The sequence below is a fragment of the Fundulus heteroclitus genome, chromosome 16 (assembly GCF_011125445.2).
Source record: "Fundulus heteroclitus isolate FHET01 chromosome 16, MU-UCD_Fhet_4.1, whole genome shotgun sequence".
Lineage (NCBI taxonomy): Eukaryota > Metazoa > Chordata > Actinopteri > Cyprinodontiformes > Fundulidae > Fundulus > Fundulus heteroclitus.
This window is the reverse complement of record NC_046376.1, coordinates 14689702-14711435: the sequence shown is the minus strand read 5'-3', so window position 1 is coordinate 14711435 and position 21734 is coordinate 14689702. Positions and strand designations below refer to the sequence as shown.

The 21734-nt window shown below is 39.6% G+C and overlaps 1 protein-coding gene across 1 annotated transcript; it reads right to left on the bottom strand.

Moving 5' to 3' along the window:
- Positions 1 to 1804: 1804 nt before the first annotated feature.
- Positions 1805 to 8541, bottom strand: galr2b (galanin receptor 2b). The gene is made up of 2 exons (XM_036148110.1): positions 8360 to 8541; positions 1805 to 2381 (listed from the first exon to the last, which is right to left on the bottom strand). Exon 2 carries the CDS (start codon positions 2369 to 2371, stop codon positions 1994 to 1996), a length of 378 nt encoding a protein of 125 aa, XP_036004003.1. The 5' UTR covers positions 2372 to 2381; positions 8360 to 8541; the 3' UTR covers positions 1805 to 1993.
- Positions 8542 to 21734: the final 13193 nt, after the last annotated feature.

The window sequence follows — 21734 nt, the reverse complement described above, 5'->3', positions numbered from 1 at the left end:
ATCTGAGAACTCGAGAAGGGGACATACAAATGCAAAAGGTCCAAGAGGTAAGAGGGCGCCAACCTAAAGTCAAATCAAGAATCATTTTCCTGTATCATGACTATTCACCCATTCCGCAAAGCGCACCCTGGTCAAAATGACAGTCCTTCCTATTTCAGATTGGCGATATCTTTAAGAATGCCTCTACTGTCTCTATGAACTCGATATCATCTATCATACTGCAATTCATTTGTCACCGATGCTCCTTTGAGCACTCATCATTTTAATCAGTAGTTGTCAGGGCATCACTCTATTCTCACAGGATGCGTTATTAGTTACAGTTAATTTATCACAATCCCTGGTAAAACTCCTCGTTACCTTTGTGCCCTCCAACATTTCTAATCTCTGCAATTTCCTCGGTGATCACTTTGTCACCTCAACCATTCCGAAATTTTACACCAGCTTTAGTTGGTGCAATCCATAATTTTATTCCAAAGCCTTTTTTCAGCACTTCATTGCAAAACATAGTTTCTAATCAGTTGCTTTTAAGTTCTATATGTTATCTAGTTGTGTGTTTTTTTGTTTTGTTTCGCTATTTCTTTTTTTATTATTATATGATCAATGTGTCTTTGTAATTTTTTTCTCGAATTGTTTTTAATGCTGCCTTTTTCCCAGGTCCACATTGTAAATGACAACTAGTTCTCAATCATCTTACCTGGTTAAATAAAGGCAAAAATAAAACAAACGAGGAGAACACTGCATGGTTTTTGAATCCATCCCTTGCACACAATCACAGGTTTAGAAAAAAAAGCAGAAATAGATCATCCGGAGAAAAAAGATGAATTGCGGATGCCTCTGATTTGCTTCACCTCAGAGTCCAGAGCCATCATGCATGGACTGGCCAGTAACCTAGGCAACTTTAGATATTAAGGAGCGGTTAGAGTCTGGTCCTGGCTTTCACTGGTGGGCTCCACTCAAAAATGCTGGAGTGTACTAATTGCCTCCGAAGCACTTGAACTGTTGCTGAAAAACTAATAGTTACATGGTATAGTAACAAGCTTCATCTGCAATTCCTTATTCAAGGTAGATAGCTCTTTGTAAAGAAAATAAATACTTTCTCATCATCGCTGCATTATCTGAAAATCAATCCACCTTTCTGGAAGAAATTGGACACATGAAACAAATCCCTAGAAGACACTTTCTTGTGCGAATGAAAAACCGAAACGAATGAAAAAGTCGCATTTGTATAGTATGGAAATACCACCGTTCGTTTGTGAAAAACAAAACCATCTTTATACAGTAGATGTTTAGCTTATGCAGGAGCAATAACGGGATTCATGCGCAGAATATATTTGAGGGGATTTTGTTCATTTTAAGTCCTGAAAGGACAGAATGATGATTTGAAAGGGTTAAATAAATAAAACATTACCAGGCCACGACTGCTAAACTACAGCGTTTGTGTACTGTGAGAACCACAGTTATTAATTTATGTGTTTGATGTATTAGTTCTCTAAAAGGAATCAATCCATTTAGGGAAGGGTTCGGATGTCATAAAAGCCCGGTGTGCCTGAATCAGTCATTTTGAAGGGGGTGGATTTCTAATTGGAGACCAAAAATAAAATCAACAACCAGAGTGAGAATCAACAAAAGATTTTCCTCCAGCCGCCGCACATTCATTGATGTGATTTAGGCAGGTTAACAAAACAGAATAACAATGTTTGATCAACCAAATAGCGCATTAGAGATTTTCATTGTTATTAAATGTCTTAATCTATTTAGAATCTAGTTAGGTTTAAGAAAAAAATTAACATAATCTAAATCCAGCCTAAGAAATACGAGGATTTGTTTCTGTGAACTGCTTGTTATAGTTTTAAAATAAATATCTCATTAAGAACCTGAACCAAAATTACAATTGAACTATTTAAGTGGAAGGTGGTTCTAATAAACTATGAAATCATTCAGTCTGATGAGAACAATCGCTACTATACTGTAATACATCCCAGTTAATAACAACTTACCTGTCAACGGACACCGCCGCCAGTGTGAAGCTGCTGGCGTACATGGTGAGGTTGATGAAGAAGTGGACCACCTTGCACATGAAGGAGCCAAACACCCATCCCTCCAGAGAGTAGATGGTGGCTTGGAAGGGAACACAGAAGATGATGAAGAAGAAGTCGGCCACGCTCAGGTTGAGTATGAACAGGTTGGTCGTGTTGTATCCCAGCTGGCCGCTCCGCAGCAGCACGGCCAGCACAAGGCTGTTGCCGATGGTGCCGAGGAGGAAGATGAGGGAGAATACCACGGACACGATCACGCTGGTGGGGTTCAGCTGGTGGCTTTCAGACACGTTGGCCTGCCCTCCTGTCCAGCCGAAGTCCTCAAAGTCAGACATTTTTGTGAAACTGGAAAACGAGACAGGAAGGAAGAGTCATGCATGTGAAGCAAATGTGGTGCACATCTGATTTAAAAGCTCCGATTGCTTTTAAGAGGAGAGCCGAATCTTCTAAGGAGGCGGGCTAATACTTCGACGGAAGTGCTGACATGAGGACAAAGGTTGTCGCGCGCAGAGTTAATTGCAACTTTTCCTATTCTTCAACGAAAATGACAAGCCTCTAGTCAATAGAGAGTTTTTGCTCCAGACGATTTCCAAGCTGGTAATTTCCCACCTAGTAAGAAAAATACAAGTATAATAAGGGTGGTGATATTTCATAATGATAACAGGGATTATTTAGTCTCTAACAGTTCGTATTACTGGGTAGTTTTCTATAAAAAAAAAGTGCCCCTCTTTGTGAATCCTCTTGTTCTACTTTTTCTCCATCCCCTCTTTTTATACAAACATATTGAAAATCATACATTTCGAAAAGATTTTTTACAAGTAAATATCTGTGTGGCAAAAATGTGGCAAGCATAAATCGCTTTTCTCAACCTCTCCAAAATCTAGGGCAACCAACTGCCTTCAGAACTCACCTAAAAAGAGTCAACTTTTTTGTCATATGGGAGTAAAGATTTGGGTGTTCTTTAAAGGCATCGGTGGTTTGTTAATGATAATTGAATAAACAGCACTGTGAAAACCAAAGAACACAGCAGACAGGTCAAAGATAAAGTTGCACAAAGGTTTAAAGCAGGGAATGGTTACATAAAATAACTCAAACAATGAACATCTCAAAGAGTAATATTTAATCTAAAAATGAAACTAGAAATTTTGGTACAAGAAACAAAATTTCTAATTTATAGCTGTTCACATTAACTGACAGTTTACCAGAAGAACACGAATCAGAGAAGTGGCCATTAGAGTCTTGGTAACACAGGGATCCAAAGTGGGACAGTAATAGTTGTGCACTCCACTTATCTGGCTGTACGGAATAGCAGCCAGAAAAAAAAGCAAACGTTTAAAGAAAGCCATAAGAGGTACTTTCAGTTTGTACAAATCATGTAAGGGACAAAGTAAATATGTGGAAGATGGTACTCTCTCAAGGAGACCAAATCGGACTATTTTTGCATTTAAGCAAAATGCTACAGAGAGAGAAAAATGTTAAAAGCTGGTGCAGGTTGATAAGAAGATAATTGGAGGAAGATGCAGGAAAATAGGGGATCAAAATCTGCTGCAAGATGTCCATGTTGAGGGCTAAATCCCATTGAGAGATAGTTGCCAAACTGGAAACCTGGTATCTGTAAGCTCTGGTTCTCTACCAGAGGCCAGGGAGCTTGAGAATTCTTAGAATCTCAGTTGTTCCTAAGATTGAGCTCTTCTGGACTGAGATGTCTGATGGTTCTCCAGGTATCCGTTTGAGCCACTTCTCCAGAGTGGGGGTTACTGCCCCGAATGCTCAGATGACCACAGGCACTACTGTTGTCTTCACCTTCCAGGCTCTTTCTAGTTCCTTTGGTATTTCTCCAGTTTCTCGCGCTCTTTTTTTCCTGATGTTTCCATCACTCGCGGTGGCCACATCGATCACAACGGCTGACCTCTGCTGCTTATCAATGATCACAGTGTCCGGTTGGTTGGCTATTACCATTTTGTCTCTTTGTATCTGGAAGTCCCAAGGATCCTAGCTCTGTCACTCTCCACCACCTTGGGAGGTGACTCCCATTTTGACCTGGGGGTCTCCATTTGGTATTCTGAATAGATGTTTCTGTATGCTGTACAAGCCACTTGGTTATGGCATTCCGTGTATTCATTCCCCGCTAGTATCTTGCACCCAGCAGTGAGATTCTGGATCTCTTTGCATAGCCTGCACCTGGGATCTTTCCTGGTATGGTAGCCGTTCCAGCTATGCACAATGGCACAGTAGGTAGCACTGTTGCCTTGCAACAAGTCCCTTTGCTGGGTTCAAGTCCTACCCTTGCCCTGGGTCTTTCTGCATGGAGTATGCTTGTTCTCCCTGTGCATGTGTGGGTTCTCTCCGGGTACTCCGGCTTCCTCCTTAGGCGTGAGTGTGTGCATGAATGGTTGTTTGTCCTGTTTGTCTATGTGTTGCCTTGCAATGGACTGGCAACCTGTCCGCAAGAGGCGGGGTACACCCTTGCGGGTATATATGTCATAAAACATGACATTGATAGGACATGCACACTTTTACAAAGTAATCTATATAGTAATTACAAAGTAATCTATATAGCCAACAAAAAACCCTTTGTCATGATGCAGCTTTGCCTGCTGCACCATGGACATTCATGGCACTCTCCGCCTTCCATACACCCCTGTTCTCCACTCCACCTTCTCACCAGTTACACCTGTCAGCCTTAATCAATCCAGGACTCTATTCACCTGCCATCCTCCCTATTTAAGCTCCCTTCAGTCAGCTCTTCTCCGTCGGATTGTCTGCCTACCACTGCTCTTCTCTGCTAATGAGCACTCTCACCTCATCATGCCAGAGTTCCCTTCGTCTACGCCCGCCTGTAAGTATTCTCTCTGCCATGCTGCTGGTTCTCCTTCTGCTCCAGCGCTCCAGGTTTTCTCTCTGCCTTGCTGCTGGTCCTGCTGCAACCCCTGCGCTCCAAGTAACCTCTCTGCTGTGCTGCTGGTTCTTAGCGCAGCACCCGCAGCTCTCCAGCGCTCTCCAGTCCTCCAGCTCCTGCACTCACTATTCATCTGCTCCAGCCCGGTAAACACCCTGGTTCTCATCCTCCACAACTCATAATCTGCAATAAACTCTCAAAACAGAGCTCTGTGTGTGTGGTTGTGTTCGGGTATAGTCATGAACCCGAACACAACCACACACACAGAGTGTACAAATCATGACACCCTTTAGGTCCTTTTCTTTTTTTCCTTTTTTTTCTTTCTACAAATAAATTATACAAATCAAAACTATGTTTGCAGGAACATATAATCTGTTAGAATATTTAATTCCAGGCTTGACCAAACTCATTCACAGATTGTACATGTAAGGTTGTCCTGATGGTTTGTTTTGTTTGTTTGCTTCATAGATAAATAATTCCCTTTCCGCTGTATAGCAATCCAGTTCAACTTTAACCATCCCAGCTACGTTAGATTCTAAACAAGAGATGATCAAAGGTTTTAGATTAACTGAACAATTGTGAAATACCTTTTCAGATTAGTGGCAATTATCCAGCAGACAATTATCCAAAACTTTGAGCCCCTTAGTAGAGGGGTACCCTGGTAGGGGAGCCATATCACCAGAAAACTGGTTACCGAAATGTAGCAACCACGCTAAATCTTAATTCTTTCTGCCAGCATCATATATACATATATATATATATATATATATATATATATATATATATATATATATATATATATATATATATATATATATATAGTAAGACAGGCTCATCTTTAATGTTTTGATGCTATTTAATTATGTGATGCACTGCTGCAGTTGACTTCAGTGGGTAAGTGGACCAATAAGTGACTCACTGTGGCCTAGCTCGGCTCCATTCCACCCTAATTGAATGGATCTCATCTCTAACCCACCGCTACCTGAGTGCTCCGCTCAAATTTACTCAGCGAAAACCAAAAAAAAAAAAAAGAGCAGGAGCTCATCTGTGGATACCGGGACACTTTGCTTCCAGCCACGGCTATATGAAAGCATCGATCACTGCTAACAAGCAGCAGTGAGGGGACACTTGTCTCTGTCAGATTTGTGGCCTGAAACATTGTCGTACTGAACCCTCTGACGCGCAGGTTTCCGTAAAGCAACGTCTGCAATGACGTCAGTCTGCTCTCATGTCGTCGGTGCACTCATTGTTTATTGCACAGCAGCGATTGATACGAAATTGAAACTAAAGTGGTTCACTTGGAGATGAATCATGGAGTCACGCACACAGCACAGCACATCTAAACACATTTGTTTTCCAGCAAAGAGAGTGTTTTTTTTTTGTTGTTGTGTGTGTTAAAAGGTGCTAAAATTACTGTTTGCAATTTACTTTCCCCCTTATGATATTTTGGCCATATTTGCCAGTTAATTGTTAAAAGCCAGTTTGTAATTGTAGATGCAAAGGGAAGTGACGGGTGTGCGGTGGAGGATGGAAAATGCTAATTATGTGTGATCCTCATCTCTAATTGTGCAATTAGATTATTAGTGAAATGAGGCAATATCTGCAATTAACCCATACACCACAGACACCTACATTTTAGATCAAAAAAATTGTTTTGATTGCTGATTCTGCATCACAACTTTGAGTGGCAGTATTTAGCTCTGAGGTGGGTTGTGCGGCTTTGATGCAGCAACCTTGTATGGTCACAGAGGATGTGACGGACAGGACAACGGGGGGGAAAGGAGTACACGTTTCAACTGCGTTTGCATCTAGCTCCTCATGTAAGTTTTCCAAGAAAATGACCAAATCCTAATTTTTTTTTTTCTCTGAGTAGACTTCAAAGAAACAACTTGTTCTTCGAGTGTACCATTGATTTTTGCTGAAGAATACAGCCTTTACAGAGAGCAATCAATATTAAGTCACTCTCAAAGCAACGCACTTAATTTAAGAATTGTGTCCTTTGTAATAGCACTTATGTGCGACCCGTGCTCTAAAATTGAGGAATGGGAGGAGTTTCGATCTGACAGAGGTAGTTTCTTCTGTTGCCTTTATCTTCATTAGCGCAGCAGTATTTGTGTTGCGGTTCCAACTTCCTATCATTAATGAGATCAGAGAAAGGAAGCAACCCACGCCTTTGACACTGCTGCTTACCAAGCTCATGCAGGAACCATCTTGGTTCAAGTAGGAGGAAAATGCAAAAAAAATAAATATATATATATATATATATATATATATATATATATATATATATATATATATATATATATATATATATATCCAGCAAAACAGCAGCTTGATTTTGTTTTAAAATGATTTAGTAAGAGGGTACTCATTACCTTAATCACAGAGATGGTATTTCCCATGAAAGCAAAGGCAAGGGCAGTCTGAAAATACCAGTGTGATGAGAAATTCAAAGCTGAAATAAATAAATTCTTGAGCTGCTGCTGCTGCTTGTTAAATAAATAGATTACATTTAATTCTCCTGTCCCTGTAGAAACAACAGACACATTCATCTGTTGCTTTTCTATTCTTATATTTCTAACGGTAAATTGTTACATTCGCATTCAAGTTGCTTTTTTTGTCTTTCCCCCAAAAAAGCCCATGTGCATGACCAAGAGCATTTGCAAATAGACAACAGTCACTAAGAGTTGGAAAAACCGAGGCAGGAATGCCCTTATTAAATTCATATAAAGGGTATAACACCTGCTGCCTGCTGCTGCTGCTGCTGCTGCAGAGGAATTCACTTCACAGCTCTGTTCCAGATTTAGACAGAGCTGAGCCCTCTTTCTTTTCCACAAGGCTAAGCGGCAGCCTGCGTTGATCTAAAATTTCGGTCTGCAGAGATACACCAGTTTGCAAGACTCCAATCAGATGACACGAGGACATGTTTCAGCCTCGCTGGGATCAGAGGAAACCGGGGACAGATGAACAGATGCTTTATGGTCTGGTGCGTGCAACAGTGGACGTGCTGTTAAATTCACAGACTTTGGTTGGGGTAGGTGTGATGAATTTGGGAGGGGATAAAATGACACATTTTCTAAAAGGAAACCGTAAAAGAGTAAAGAGCAGTTTCAAAGACAGATGAGGAGAGAGAGAGAGGAGGGGTGTAACACAGCCGAAAACAAGAGTCAGTGGGAATATATGAGCCTCCAAACAATAAGCTGCTTCCTAAGACATATTAAACAGGGCTTGAACACCCACAATGTGGGAGCCAAAGTTTCAAACATGAGCGTCAGCTATGTCAGTCCTGCCGTGTGACGAACAAACGAATGCTGAATACCAGGGATCACAATTGAAAATCTTTTGCAGATATGTTTATTTTTATCTTGCATAACCAGCAACAGCAGAAGGCAGATCTGGCATGGGCGCAGCAGAGGAAACCTACCGGACTGATGATGCTGGACCGTATCCAAAGCCTCCCAAGCTTCTCCGATTAGGTGCAACACTCCCGGGGGACCAACGCGGTTACCATGCTGGTCGTCTTTGCACTGAAGCCTCTTCCCTGCCAGCATCCGTCGCTGTCTGCCTGGCTTTGCCGCTGTCTTACTCTCTTTCTCCGGCTGCTTTCCCCACCACTCCCCCCCCCCCCCCCCGCAAGGACTCCTCCTCCACATTCACTTTAATGTTCACACTTCACTGCAGAGAAGGATGAGAGAGAGAGAGAGAGCGAGAGAGAGAGAGAGAGAGAGAGTGAGCTGAGGTACAGAGGGGGGGGGGGGGGGGTTCATTGCCTGGTGGTTTTACTGTCACCGTGCAATCAGGGGGGTCATCTGATGTACGGCTGCCAAGTATCGCTGAGGCGCCCCAACGGAGAGCGTAAACCCAGATATGTCCTTAAATAAATGGTTGCACTTGTATCTCCATCTACGTTGCCTGATAAGAAGGAAAAAACTGTTGTTCACTGCAGACAGATGAAAAAAAAAAAAAACATCTCACCCTGTGAGCTACACGTTGTTTCAGCTCTAATCAGCAGCCTAATATTACTTCGGTATAAATAGAGTGAAAAATGCCTGTATGGAAGGAAATTATAGGATGTAGATAGTAAGACACTAAATATGTTAAATACTGCAATTATATTTGCTTCTTATTAGGAAAATATATCCATATTGAAGCATCCGTCTATTCCTTAGCTGACATTGGGTTGCGAGGCTTGTAAGGGAAACCCCAGCCATCCCTCTGGGTGTACCGCAGGGTTGCCTCCAAGTAGGATGCGCCTGTGAAACGTTCAGAAGGCAGCGTCTGGCAGGCTGTCTTTGTCACACGCCCAAACCACGCTGCCCCATTTTTATGTGGAAGAGCAGCATAATCTGAGCTCATCCCACAGGATGCAGTATCTCCTTCGGTAGGCCTAGTATGGCTACTCCACAGAGGAAGCATGTTTTAGCCGGTTGTGTGTGGGATCTTGTTTGTCGGTCATGACCCAGATCTTATGGTCATGGGTAAGGGTCGGGCGGACATTTAGGTGAGAGTTTAGCTTTTTGGATCACCAAAACAGCCAGTCAAACTCCCAAGACCACCCTTAAGCAATTCTGTTGGGGTAATGGAGCTGATGCACTGACTTGACAGTCAGGTCAAATTCTTCCTGAATGCAAAGGTTCAACAATCAGTCATAGTCTCCTTTCCAACACCACAGAGTAAACGTCCCCTGGGTAGCTGACGAGTAGGATTCCTTGATAGGCAGAGCACCCTTTTAATCCCTTTCTTAAATATTGAAAAACAAAAAAACAAAACAAAAAAAACATTGAGAGAACCTCAATCAGCAATTTCACAGCTGTTGTCCTCTCATGCTTGGTCAAAAATGAATGAAAAAAGTTGTGTTTTTAAAGAAGATTTAAAAAAAAAACACACAGTGGAGAAGCCTGCCTACACTGCAAAAACGGAATTAGAAATAACTAAAATGTTCTTAATCTGAGTGTATTTGTCCTTGATTTGAGCAGGTAAATAAGAATAGAATAAGATTTTTGCACTTAAAACAGGAACAATTCATCTCCATCGTTTTATTTCAAGTGCAGACTTATCTTATTTTAGGGGTCAAAACACTCATTCCATTGGAAGATAATCTTATTCACCTGCTCAAATCAAGGATAAATACATTAACTTTAAGAACATTTTACTTATTTTTAGATCCGTTTTTGCAGTGTAATGTGCACCGGCAGTGAAATACAAAGCCTTGGAGCTGCCACAGAACAAGCTTCCACCCCTCTGAGCATCCACCGTGTCCTGGGCACATCCAGGTGAAGCTGGTCCACTGAACTGAGCTGAACGGGAGAGGCAATCTGGTTGTAAAAGCTCAGGGAGGAAAGCTGGGGAAATATAATTTAAAGATGCAAGATGTACAAATATAAGAATGTTAAAATGAACTGTAAATTTAACAAGGAGCCAGTGTAGTGTGGCCATACTTGAATTTATGTGCTCTCTCTCTTATTTGTAAACCAGTTAAAAGACGTCCACCTGTGTGAATTGCAGTACATTGTGTACAACATCACAGCAATCTGCTAATTCAATTTTATTAGAGGGCATCATCTATAATAATGAATGCATAAATTAGGAAGATGAAACTCTGCATTTTGTTATCTGCTGACAGATCTCTGCATGGTGGCACAGTCAGTAGCACCATTGCCTTGTGGCAAGAAGTTCTGGTGTCTTCCTGCATGGAGTTTGTTTTTTCTTGCAGCACATGCATTGGTTCTCTGTGTGTGTAGAAAGTAGAAAATCCAGCAAACATGAGAAGACTTGAAGATGCATCTCTATTTAGCAGATCATCTGCTCTGTAGAGTAATATTATTTTATTTTTTAGACATAAGTAATACCCTAATGGTAATCAACAACAAACAAATAGGAACAAATCATTTCCTCAGAGACAGCGGATATTTAAAAATTGTAAGGGAAATGCAAGTGTGTTAACAAGGACACCTTTCTGTTTAGATGAATTTGTGGTTTTGCACAAATTCTACTACACATGTAGTGTATCATGTTTGTGTGAGAGATGTAGAACACCCAAACATTCAATTGACTGGTATCATGACAAGTTGTCTATTATGTGTCGACAGAATATTGGTTTGTTGCTCAAATTTAAGAACTAATTTATGCTTGCATGGCTAATCATTCAGAGTCTCAGTTTACAAAGAAATACAGAAAATGTTTTTTTATTCTTATGCTTGCTGGACAAATGTTAGGTACTGGACTGACAAATAGTAAAAGTCATGTCTAAATGTTAGATATAACATGTTTTAGAGGTCAACAAAATGTGTCAACCAAGTCTGACTTTGAAAATGTCTCTTAAAACCGTAAAGGAAAAACTGCTGGAGACAAAAACATAGGTCCTTGAAATCAAAACATAAATGTGCAGAAGAATCAATAGCAGACTGCTGGCAGGACCTGAACTTTAGAGCAAAGCTGATGCGATGAGGAGAATCTGTAAAGAGTCAATGATCTTCACAGTAACAGCTCAGTTTATACCAGAAGACTAGACAGACCTTTCACCTCCTGAACTGCAGGTTTATCTTTGTTCATCCCTGGGGGATAATAACACGCGTTCTAGCAGGAGCTACATACACCAATCATGCTGAAAGGCCTTTGAATGGAACAGCATAGAGTAAAAAAAGAAATAACCTTTATTGTCCCTCAGTGGGGAAATTCAGGGGTACCAGCAGCAAAGTGTTAGGCGAATAGACGCATGCAGATACACATAAAGGTAAAAAAAATATGAAAACGGAAAGTGAGAATAAGAGACTGTACAGTAAGGGCAAATTTACAGCATAATAAAAACAACATTCTGTGAAGTTGTCAAAAATAGCATTCTCAGATTCAAAGAAATGTGCAACTAAGTAGGACAATTTAAAACATGTGCATGTTTACTTGTGCATAAAAAACAACAGACTATTAGCAAGAAGTGACAAAACTGTATAAATAACAGCAGGGATATAAACACTTATTGAGGTTGCTGGGAGCAGTGATGATCATAAAGTCTAATAGCTGCTTAGACGGAGGATCTGGGGTAGCACTCCTTTGTGCATTAAGGATCCAACAGTCTGTCAGTGAAGGCGTTCTACGGCTCTGCAGCAGTTTCATGCACGGGGTGGGAGACACTGTCCAACAGTGATGTTATTTTTGCTAGAGTCCACCTGGACTGTGCCAACGGAGCCTCCTAACAGAGCTGGCCTTCCTGGCTAGCTTACGGTGCGAGCCAGTCGCTGAGGATGATTCAGTTTGGAATGTCAGGGCTGAATTGTCTTCTTACGGTCTGATCAACCAGGATGTTAATATGACAGGGGAACAGGACCTTAGAAATTAAGTGAGGGGTTCTGTTTATCCCAGGTAAACCTTTTAAGTAGAGGTGTCGCTCCTTCGTGTCAATAAAGTTTAGCCGAGATGGTCCAGGTTTGTCCCAATGGTACATAGGCACTGATCCAAACCCCATCTTTGTTGGATTAAATGTCCCTTCTGGACTGCAAATGCCTTGGGATCCCCCAGAATGAGCTGAAAGTGTTGCCAGGAAGAGAGATGTCTGGGTTTTCCTCTTGAACCTGTTATCCTTACTTTCTGACGTTGCATGAATAGCAGACTTGTGAAAGAGCTACATATAATTGTCACATTAAATCAGAAGGCAATGGCAATATCGATTTCTTTTTTGTTCCAGACTTGTCTTTAAAATCACCATCTGTGTATACCAACAGTTTCGAGCATTAAACAGCTAAATACAATGCAAACGTGACCAAGAAAGACAACAATACAGCAGGTGATGGCGATGCCTCCAAGGTATTCCAGGCTGCAGCACACAGGGGCCAATGCATTAAGCATGTGTAAACACAGAAACATAATGCGCGTGCATTTCCCCACACACAAATGGGTGATTAAGGGCAATGGAAACATGTGCACCTAATGCCGTTTTTATGGCTATCTCATGAATTCCTGCTGTGTCTCAAATGGTGTAAAGGAAACTGAAAGTAACAGACAATTAAATGAAGCAAAGCTGCATACCGACAGTAGTGAGCGAGCTATCCTCTGATGACACTGCTGTGATTTCTCTGTGGTTTTCAACATTTCGACTCTATTGTTGGAAGGGGGTCTACCACAGCCTTAGCGGATATTTTTTTTTTCTTCTTTGGCTAATCTAATCTTTTTCTTTCTTTTATTTCTGCAGGGTTCGTTGCTCAGAAATTACCACATTGATTCCTTGTGTGCCCTGCCTCTCGCTCCCATTGACAGCTGGAGATAGGCACCTGATTCACTTTCTCCCGAGTCACTGATGAGCGACTGAGGTTAACATCAGGAAATACAAATTCTTTGTCCGTCCTGTTGAAATGGGATATTTGTTGTTGTTCTTTGTCAATAATTGCCTGGGGGAGTCATGGCTAAAGAGGTCTGGGCAGCGTTATGGATGAATATGTTGTTTATATGGTCAGCCTCTCTGGTACAGCTCTCAACTGGTTTAAATCCTACTTAAAGGACAGGGAATTTTTTGTATCAGTAGGTAACTTTACATCAGAGATGACAAAAATCCCATTTGGGGTTCCCCAAGGGTCCATTCTGGGTCCCCTCCTTTTCAATATCTACATGCTCCCTCTAGCCCAGATAATAAAAAATAACAACATCAGCTACCATAACTATGCAGACGACACACAGCTCTACATCACAATGTCACCAGGTGACTATGGACCTGTTCAGGCACTCAGTAAATGCCTAGAAGAAATCAATGCATGGATGTGCCAAAATTTTCTCCAATTGAATAAAAACAAAACAGAAGTAATAATATTTGGACCAATAGAGGGAAGATCAAAAGTTAGCACACAGCTTCAGTCGCTTCAGCTAAAAACCACTAATCAGGCCCGAAATCTGGGTGTAGTGATGGACTCAGACCTGAACCTCCAAAAGCATCTAAAGACAGTTACAAGGTCAGCTTTCTACCACCTGAAGAACATTTCTAGGATTAAAGGACTGATGTCTCAGCAGGATCTAGAAAAACTAATCCATGCATTTATTTTTAGTCGAATTGATTACTGCAACGGTGTTTTCACAGGTCTGCCTAAAAAGTGGATCAGACAGCTGCAGCTGATCCAGAACGCTGCTGCCCACGTCCTCACTAATACTAAGAAAGTAGAGCACATAACACCAGTTCTAAAGTCCTTACACTGGCTCCCTGTATCTCAGAGAATAGACTTTAAAATACTTCTGTTAGTCTATAAATCCTTAAATGGCTTAGCACCTAAATACATCACAGACTTGTTATCAGCGTATAAACCATCCAGACCACTCAGGTCTTCTGACTCCAGCCTGCTCTGCATACCTAGAACCAGAACCAAACATGGAGAAGCAGCATTTAGTTCCTATGCTCCAATTATCTGGAACAAACTTCCAGAAAACTGTAAAAGTGCGGAAAGTCTGAGTTCTTTTAAATCAAGATTAAAAACACATTTGTTTAAAATTGCCTTCAACTGTCCTAGTTAACTGAATCACCACTTTTTTGTTCTATTTTCTATCCATATTTTATTCCTACTTGCTTTTATTCTGTTTTATTTTGCTATATTTTAATCATGTAAAGCACTTTGCATTGTCTTTGTACTGAATTGTGCTATATAAATAAATTTGCCTTGCCTTGCCTTGCCTTGCCTGCCTTTACATACACGTATGCCAGGTTTTGATGATGTTAAAAAAAAAACAATTGTTCAAGATAAATAATTTCCAATCTGTCCCCCCCTTCAATATAACCTAGTATTTGTAAAAATCAACAAAGAAACATATCTGTTAAAAGGGAAAATTAAAAAACAGAAAAAAAACTTGCATTAACCAGGCTGCAGGAGTACGAACACTTGCAAACAAACAGTTTGATAATGAACATTTTCTATGTAATATTTGCTCACACTGCCTTGCAAAAGTTCTCAGAAAGAAAGAAAAATCTCTTGTCCTCATCCCCCTTAAGATGACCCAAAGATTTTCTGTGACATTTAGATAATATCTGGTTAGTTCGTTAAAAATCTTTTGTTCTGGTGAAAGCATACTGTTGTTGATTTTGATGCATACTTCTATTCAAAGTGATGGTAAAAAAAAAAAAAAATCCCTTCTCAACCTCAGCTTTTTAGGAAACACCTACGGTTTTTGGGCTAAGCTGACTAGTATTTAGATCTATTCACGATTCATGATCTATTCATGTACCTTGACAAAAAGCCTGGTTTCAGCTGAAGAGAACTAATCCGATAAGAAGATGTTGCTGCTACCACCACCATGTTCTGCTGTGACTATTGTGTTCGTTTGATGATGTGCAGTATTGTTTTTGTGCCAAATGTGCTTTTTGGATTAGATTTCTTTCTTTAGATCAGTCCAGACACCAAGAGAATGCACAAACGCATTGTCACAATATGGAGCACAACCAGTATTGACTAAAAATGCTTGCAGCTCCTGCAGTACTACCATCAGCCATTGATTGTTTTTTAATTGAAAATTTATGCAACATTAAAGGTGGAAAAAGTTTTAAAGTTATTTGTCTTAGTCTGATTTATTATTATTATTATTTTTACAGAATCATTGCATTTTACCAAGGGTATTAAGTTACTTTGTATCCACTATGTTTATATCCATGAAAAAGAACTGTGTGTATTTATTGGTTTATAAATCTAGCAAAAAAGGTATGTTGTTATTTTTACTTTTGTGTAAACAATATGAGAAATTAACCCACCCAGATGTACTTAATCTCAAGTATTTATTCCAATCCTTCTGTTGTTTAATTGAAAAGGTCGGGGTTAAAAGTCAAAGTAGTATCACACATATGTATTCCTAAACAACCGCCGTGTTTAAATGTATGAATTTCATGAAGCATGGATAAACATGCCTTTGGAGGTCTTGTAACTGTTTCGAATCGGCAGAAAAACTCATACTGGTGCACTGCAACACTGCAGACAAACAGTGAGCTTTTTCCCCCCTCAGGTAGTTTCTGTCAGGCAAAAGAAGAAGAAATCTCAGAAAAAGTCACAATTTTCAATGCAGCAGTTTTTAGTAAGGTCAATTTTCTGCTTGGTGTTCATGGGTCCACCACTTCCTTTTCTTCTTCATTGTCCTTTCCATATATTCATGCTTGAGCGAATAACTATGCAAAACTGGATCCTGTCACGCTTATGTCTCCCTCAACTGTCTCCATATTTAAAGCTCTTCTCAATAGCTTACTTAAAATCACCAGGGTTACCAGATCCACGAAGCAATCCATGATATATATATATATATATATATATATATATATATATATATATATATGTTATGTTTATATCCACTTTTATGTCAGTTTGTAAATATCTTTTCAATATAAATCCACATTTCGTTGAACTTAAAAGGTTTGCCGTCACCAGCAAACTTGTTTCATCTGCTGTCATCTTTAGAAGAGAGGATTGTCATTGCAGAACAACCCTTGCCATAATTTAGACCATAAATGACAAATTCCAGTTTATGTTACATCTTTAATAAATTACTTCATATCGTTCATGCTCAGTGGATTGTCAGGATAGACAGTACAATTTGTGGTTTTAATAGAAACGTGGCTTTTGACATTTCGGTATTTTATAATAAAGCTCTGACATGATGTTATCTGGGTTTTTTTCAGAGTCTATTGGCTTTAGATTTGTACCATATGGTGGAGTATGTAGAAGGATAAGGATCTCTGTTGTCCCCATCATGTAATTGTGAAGCCTAGCAATATTGATAATTTGTGTCATTTGTGGTAGAACTTACCAGTATGATTTGTGTGCATTCTTCCTATTTCATCTTTCCCATGGAAAGTAATCCTGGTTTGATACCTAGCTGTGTTTTCCTGTCTTTGATGAAGCCCTTCCTAGAGCTATTGCTGCCATTAACTTTGTGCACTCTTTATTGTTTTTCAACCAAACAGAAATTACTACAGACTCATTGCCCCATCTACGTATAACTTTGTCCTTTCAAATCAAATAAGTCATTTCGCCAAGATCTGGGGCCTTGTGTGCTTTAAGATCATGCAGCCAGCATACTGTGACATGACCTGTCCAAATGCATTCAGTGCTTTGAATGTAGGCAAAGTTGTTATGTGTTAATATCTGCTTCAGATTCTGCTATTCAAGATGATTTTCTCAGAGCAAATGGAAACTGGAGGATGAGATGATCTCTCCGCTCTTCGCACACCCAGAGCTGCTGTCTTTCCATGTTTCATATGACTATGTCACACACTTTCCACAGTCCCTTAAAGTTCATAGCTGTTACGGGTTTATGACTACCTCTTGGTGGATCAGGGCATAACGTTGGTGGGTCAACTTTAACCCCCCCATTCTGTGTTTGAAACTTTCAGCTGATTACGAGGCGTAATAAACGTGTACATCGGGTGGTCTGGCAGAGGTTTGTGCTTTTGCTTCCTTTATGAAATGTCTAAACAGAACTATGGCAGAAAAACAAAGAGTATACAAAGCTAATGGAAGCGACAGATATGCAGTCACATTTTCTTACAACTTTTTCTACCACTTTGTTAAGCTTTGTTAAGCCTGAGACAGGCTTAAACAGACGTTAAGTATGTGTAGTCCCATTGCTTTTCTTTCCCATGGAAAGTACTCCTGCCCAGAGTTTATGTGTTTAGCTATTTCTGTTGAATAGAGAAACTGTAAAAGCAAATTATGCTATTAGTATTGTGTGTTTTCTAGAAAGTACCTCTGGCTTAGTAACTCTATGCTTATCTGTGTTTTTCTCCCCTTGATAAAATCCTGGATGTAGCTACTGCCGTTATTTCCATCGCATTGAAGATAGTTCTGGCTCATTGCCTCTGTATTCAGCTCATCTGTAGTGGATAGAAGCTCTTGATGGAGGAGACGCCGCCATAAACTTTCCGCTCTCTGTTTTTTATTTCTTGCATAAAATAATCAGCTTCCTGTGTCTCTGCTTGCTCAGTATGAGCAATTGCTGCAAGGTGTATGACGCAGTGCAGTTATTTGGGCTCCTTTAGACAGTTTAAGAAGATGTTTTTAGTTATTTAAAAAGGTAATAATCAGGGCCAGCATCCAATCACTAATTTTGTGAAATTCTGAACATCAGTTAGTTCTTGAACGTTTAAAAGCAGCTTCATCAGGCAAACACCATTTCTTTGGAGATTTTTACCCATCAATAAAAGCTTTTAAAAAAATTGGGAATAACAACAGACAGCACAGCATTAAAACCAGAATGAGAAATACTCAGTGAAAGGAAGCAAAATACATAAACACCAGCGCTTAGGCCGCCTATCCTGGTTTTCCGGTAATTACATGTAAATACAGTCATGTTATCTGTCATTGCGCATGACTGTGAAAAGATGACACTTGGCAGCCTAATGTAATGAACATTGATACACCAAAACATGTCACAAGCAATGATTTTCTTCTGATTTGTTTACTTCCTATTTTGATAATTAAGTACATTTAAAAGGGTAAGACACTACTGTGTAACATTACCCACAGCCCGACCAATTAAATGACATGTTTATTAATTCACATTGTCATCGGATCACATTGGAATGTAACTGGAACGGACAAACAAGAAAGCAGGATAAAAATGCTGTGGGCAAACCTACAGATAGAGTTTGTACAGCTAAAAAAAAACAGATATTCCCATATAGAGTTTAACAAGACACAGCTAAGTTGTATCTCACTGTCTGACGGGAAATGAAAATAAGCATTTTCTATTTTAGGCAAGTAAGGATTAACAATTTATTTTTTTAAGAATAAAAAAAGAAAAATGATTAAGATTATTAATCCCGAAGGGAAACTAAATGCTGGTGTAAAAGGTTTCTTTACCATGTAGATGGTGATGGCTGCAGGCAGGAAGGATATCCTGTATCGTTCTGTCTTACAGCGGCTCTGGAGAAGTCTCTGACTGAAGACGGTGTTGATGTGCGACAGTCTGATGAAGAGGATGCTCAGGGTTAGAAATAATGTCTGTGATTTTATGAAGAATCCTTCTTTGTATAGCCATCTCCAGAGGTTCTAGAAGGGTCCCCAGAACCGAGCTAGTCTTCTTTATAAGCTTGTTGAGCTTCCTTAAGTCAAACGTAGGACTTGACCCAAATGCTACGTATATGACGTAAATATAGCATTTTGTAGAACTGTGTTTCTAACAGTATGACTTGGGTCAAATGTTCTTGGTATCCTTCCAAAAACCTTCAACAATAGTTTGGAAGAAGTTTGACCATTCCTTCTGACAAAACTGGTGTCAGTGTGAGTCTGGTCTGTACTTGCGCATTATACCTTGCGCACACATTTCCAGCTGTTCCCACACGTTTTCTGTGAGACTGAGATCAGACCCCTGTCATGGCCCTTTAAAACATAGATTTTGTGTATTTAAGCCACATAGTAACTAAACTGGCTGTATACCTTGCCTTAAGTGTCCTTTTGGAAGATCTCCAAGCTTTAACTTTCTGGCTGATGCGTTGAGATGTTTCTTCCATATTAACAATTTTCAGTCATGATCATTATTCAAGGAGAACATCTGAGGTGTTGTAAAATACACACATATCTATTAAACCCATACATTTTGAATAAAACCATCCAAAGCCGACAAAGCCAGATGATCTGGGTTAAACTATTTAAAGGCATATGCAAACTTTTGTTTTGAAGGCGGTAATAAATTGTTCTCACTCCTTTTATTCTGGCATTTTGCTGGTAGAAGTAATTTTTGTATTCCTATCTGACCAGAAACCTTAAATGTTTTGTCAGATTTAAGGTCAGATAAATGAGAGAAAATTGGTTTTGTGACTTTTTGCGTAATTGTCTGCTTTTTACGGCAGATATTTTCTTATCTGATATTCATCTTAGATAGATGACATTGCTATCGAACCAATAACTTTTGATGCTTTGATTTTATCTGTATTGTTATTCTAGAATGGAAACTTTATTATATTTTGAAATTTCAAAATAACAGACCAGTTAACACTTATTAATCAGGACTGAAAAATCTCATGACTCGACATCAAAAAGTGAAACTTTTCTAATTCACACATTTCTCTCTCCTTGTTTTTCCTCCATGTTTTTTCATAAGCAAAGGAGAGATTTAACACTGATGTCACTGATACAATGCAAAGATGAGACTTTCCCTCAGGTAGAAGATGAAACCGATCACCACTGCATGGCAAAATGAAAAGATTTAGACTACCTATGGAAAAAATAAGTAGCCTTCAAAACAAATAGTGTTGTTTTTTTATCTTGCCTGGCAAATTCCCAATACTTGAGCTCAAGCATGAGCCACTAGAATAGACAAAGACTCCTGGATGGGCTGTCAAAACGTTTTCAGAAAGACATTTTTCTTAATTGTCTGCGTTAATGGAGTAGTGTGCCTCTAATCTGAAACCTCCATCAGTTTATTCCATTTTAGATTAGTTTCCAATCTAATAGGGCAACTTTTGATGTTATCTAAGTGCATATGAGAATTAACTTAAATAAAGTTTTAATGTCATCGGTTCCTCATTATACCAGCTTTCAGATTTAGAATAGAGATACAAAGACACAGTGCATACCAACTAAAACCATTAAATGACAAATTCCTGTTAAATCTATCTCTTTCATAAATACATTTATACCTTTAATGTAACAGAATGTTCAGGGGATGGAATAAGCAGTACAATATCATAAGCAGTACAATGTGGCTTAAATTCTTATTTTCTTTCTGACATAAGTCATTTCTTGGCTTAAAAGCTTTGCCATTTCGAGAAGAGCTCACTTTTGCATTTGCGTATGAACAGATCGGTCTGTCTCTAAACTCACATGACTCAACCAGGCTCCTGGCACTGTACCCCTCTTCAGTATGCACAGACTGATCTCCCTCTGGACCCAGCTCTGGATACTGAATTCCGAATCAAACAACGTTCACTTGTAGCCCCAGAAACTTCAGCCTGACACATTTCCCCCTACCTCCGTTCAGAGCACGCGCCCTGACGGGTTGATGGCATTGCTGTCAGCAATCATCCATCAATGACCTGCGGGCAAAACAACAACATCCACGCAGACCAAACACCTGCTGAAAATGGAACAAAACATGTTTTCTTGTCTATTTTTTTAAAGAGCATATGATATATACACCTGCCAATATGTCACATATAAATGTTCTATTTTTACAACTGTCACTTTGACATTTTAAGAAAAGGATTATTTTTTTAGTGCTTGAATAAATGAGTCTGCTCATCAGACAATATTGGACATATATATATTTTTTTATTCTTTGAGCAGCATTTCTGGGAAAAAAAATTAATCTAGCTACAATGACACAAATAAGCATATAACTGTGATGAGGAAGGAAAATCAATACAAGTTCTAAAACGAAACATAAATAAAAATCTTTAGTATCTGGCATGTATTTTTTTGAAAAATAAAACTGGATGACACGATTTATGTCAACTTGCACCTTTATCTTCCTACTTAATGTCCATTAGGAGAAAAAACGGGACAGATTGTTTATGTCTGCAGGTATGCTCTCTGCATGTCTGTCTGCGTAACGTGGACTCTGAGCTAAAACCAGAATTGACACTGGGAGTGGAGGAGGGTCTGCTTCCTGGTTCATGTAACTTCACCTTATTCTCTAACGCTCCCCACAGAGCTGGCCGACAAATCGTTTTGGAATATTTCCGACGAAAAATAAATAAACGATAACTCTTAAAACAGATTCTTTAGCGATGATTAGGAAAATAGCTCAACCCATCCATATAAGACACTGTGCTAGCAAAAGAGATTTTTACATTTTCCATGTAAAGCAGGGATAAGTGTTTTCACACACATAGTCATGCATATACAGTAAGG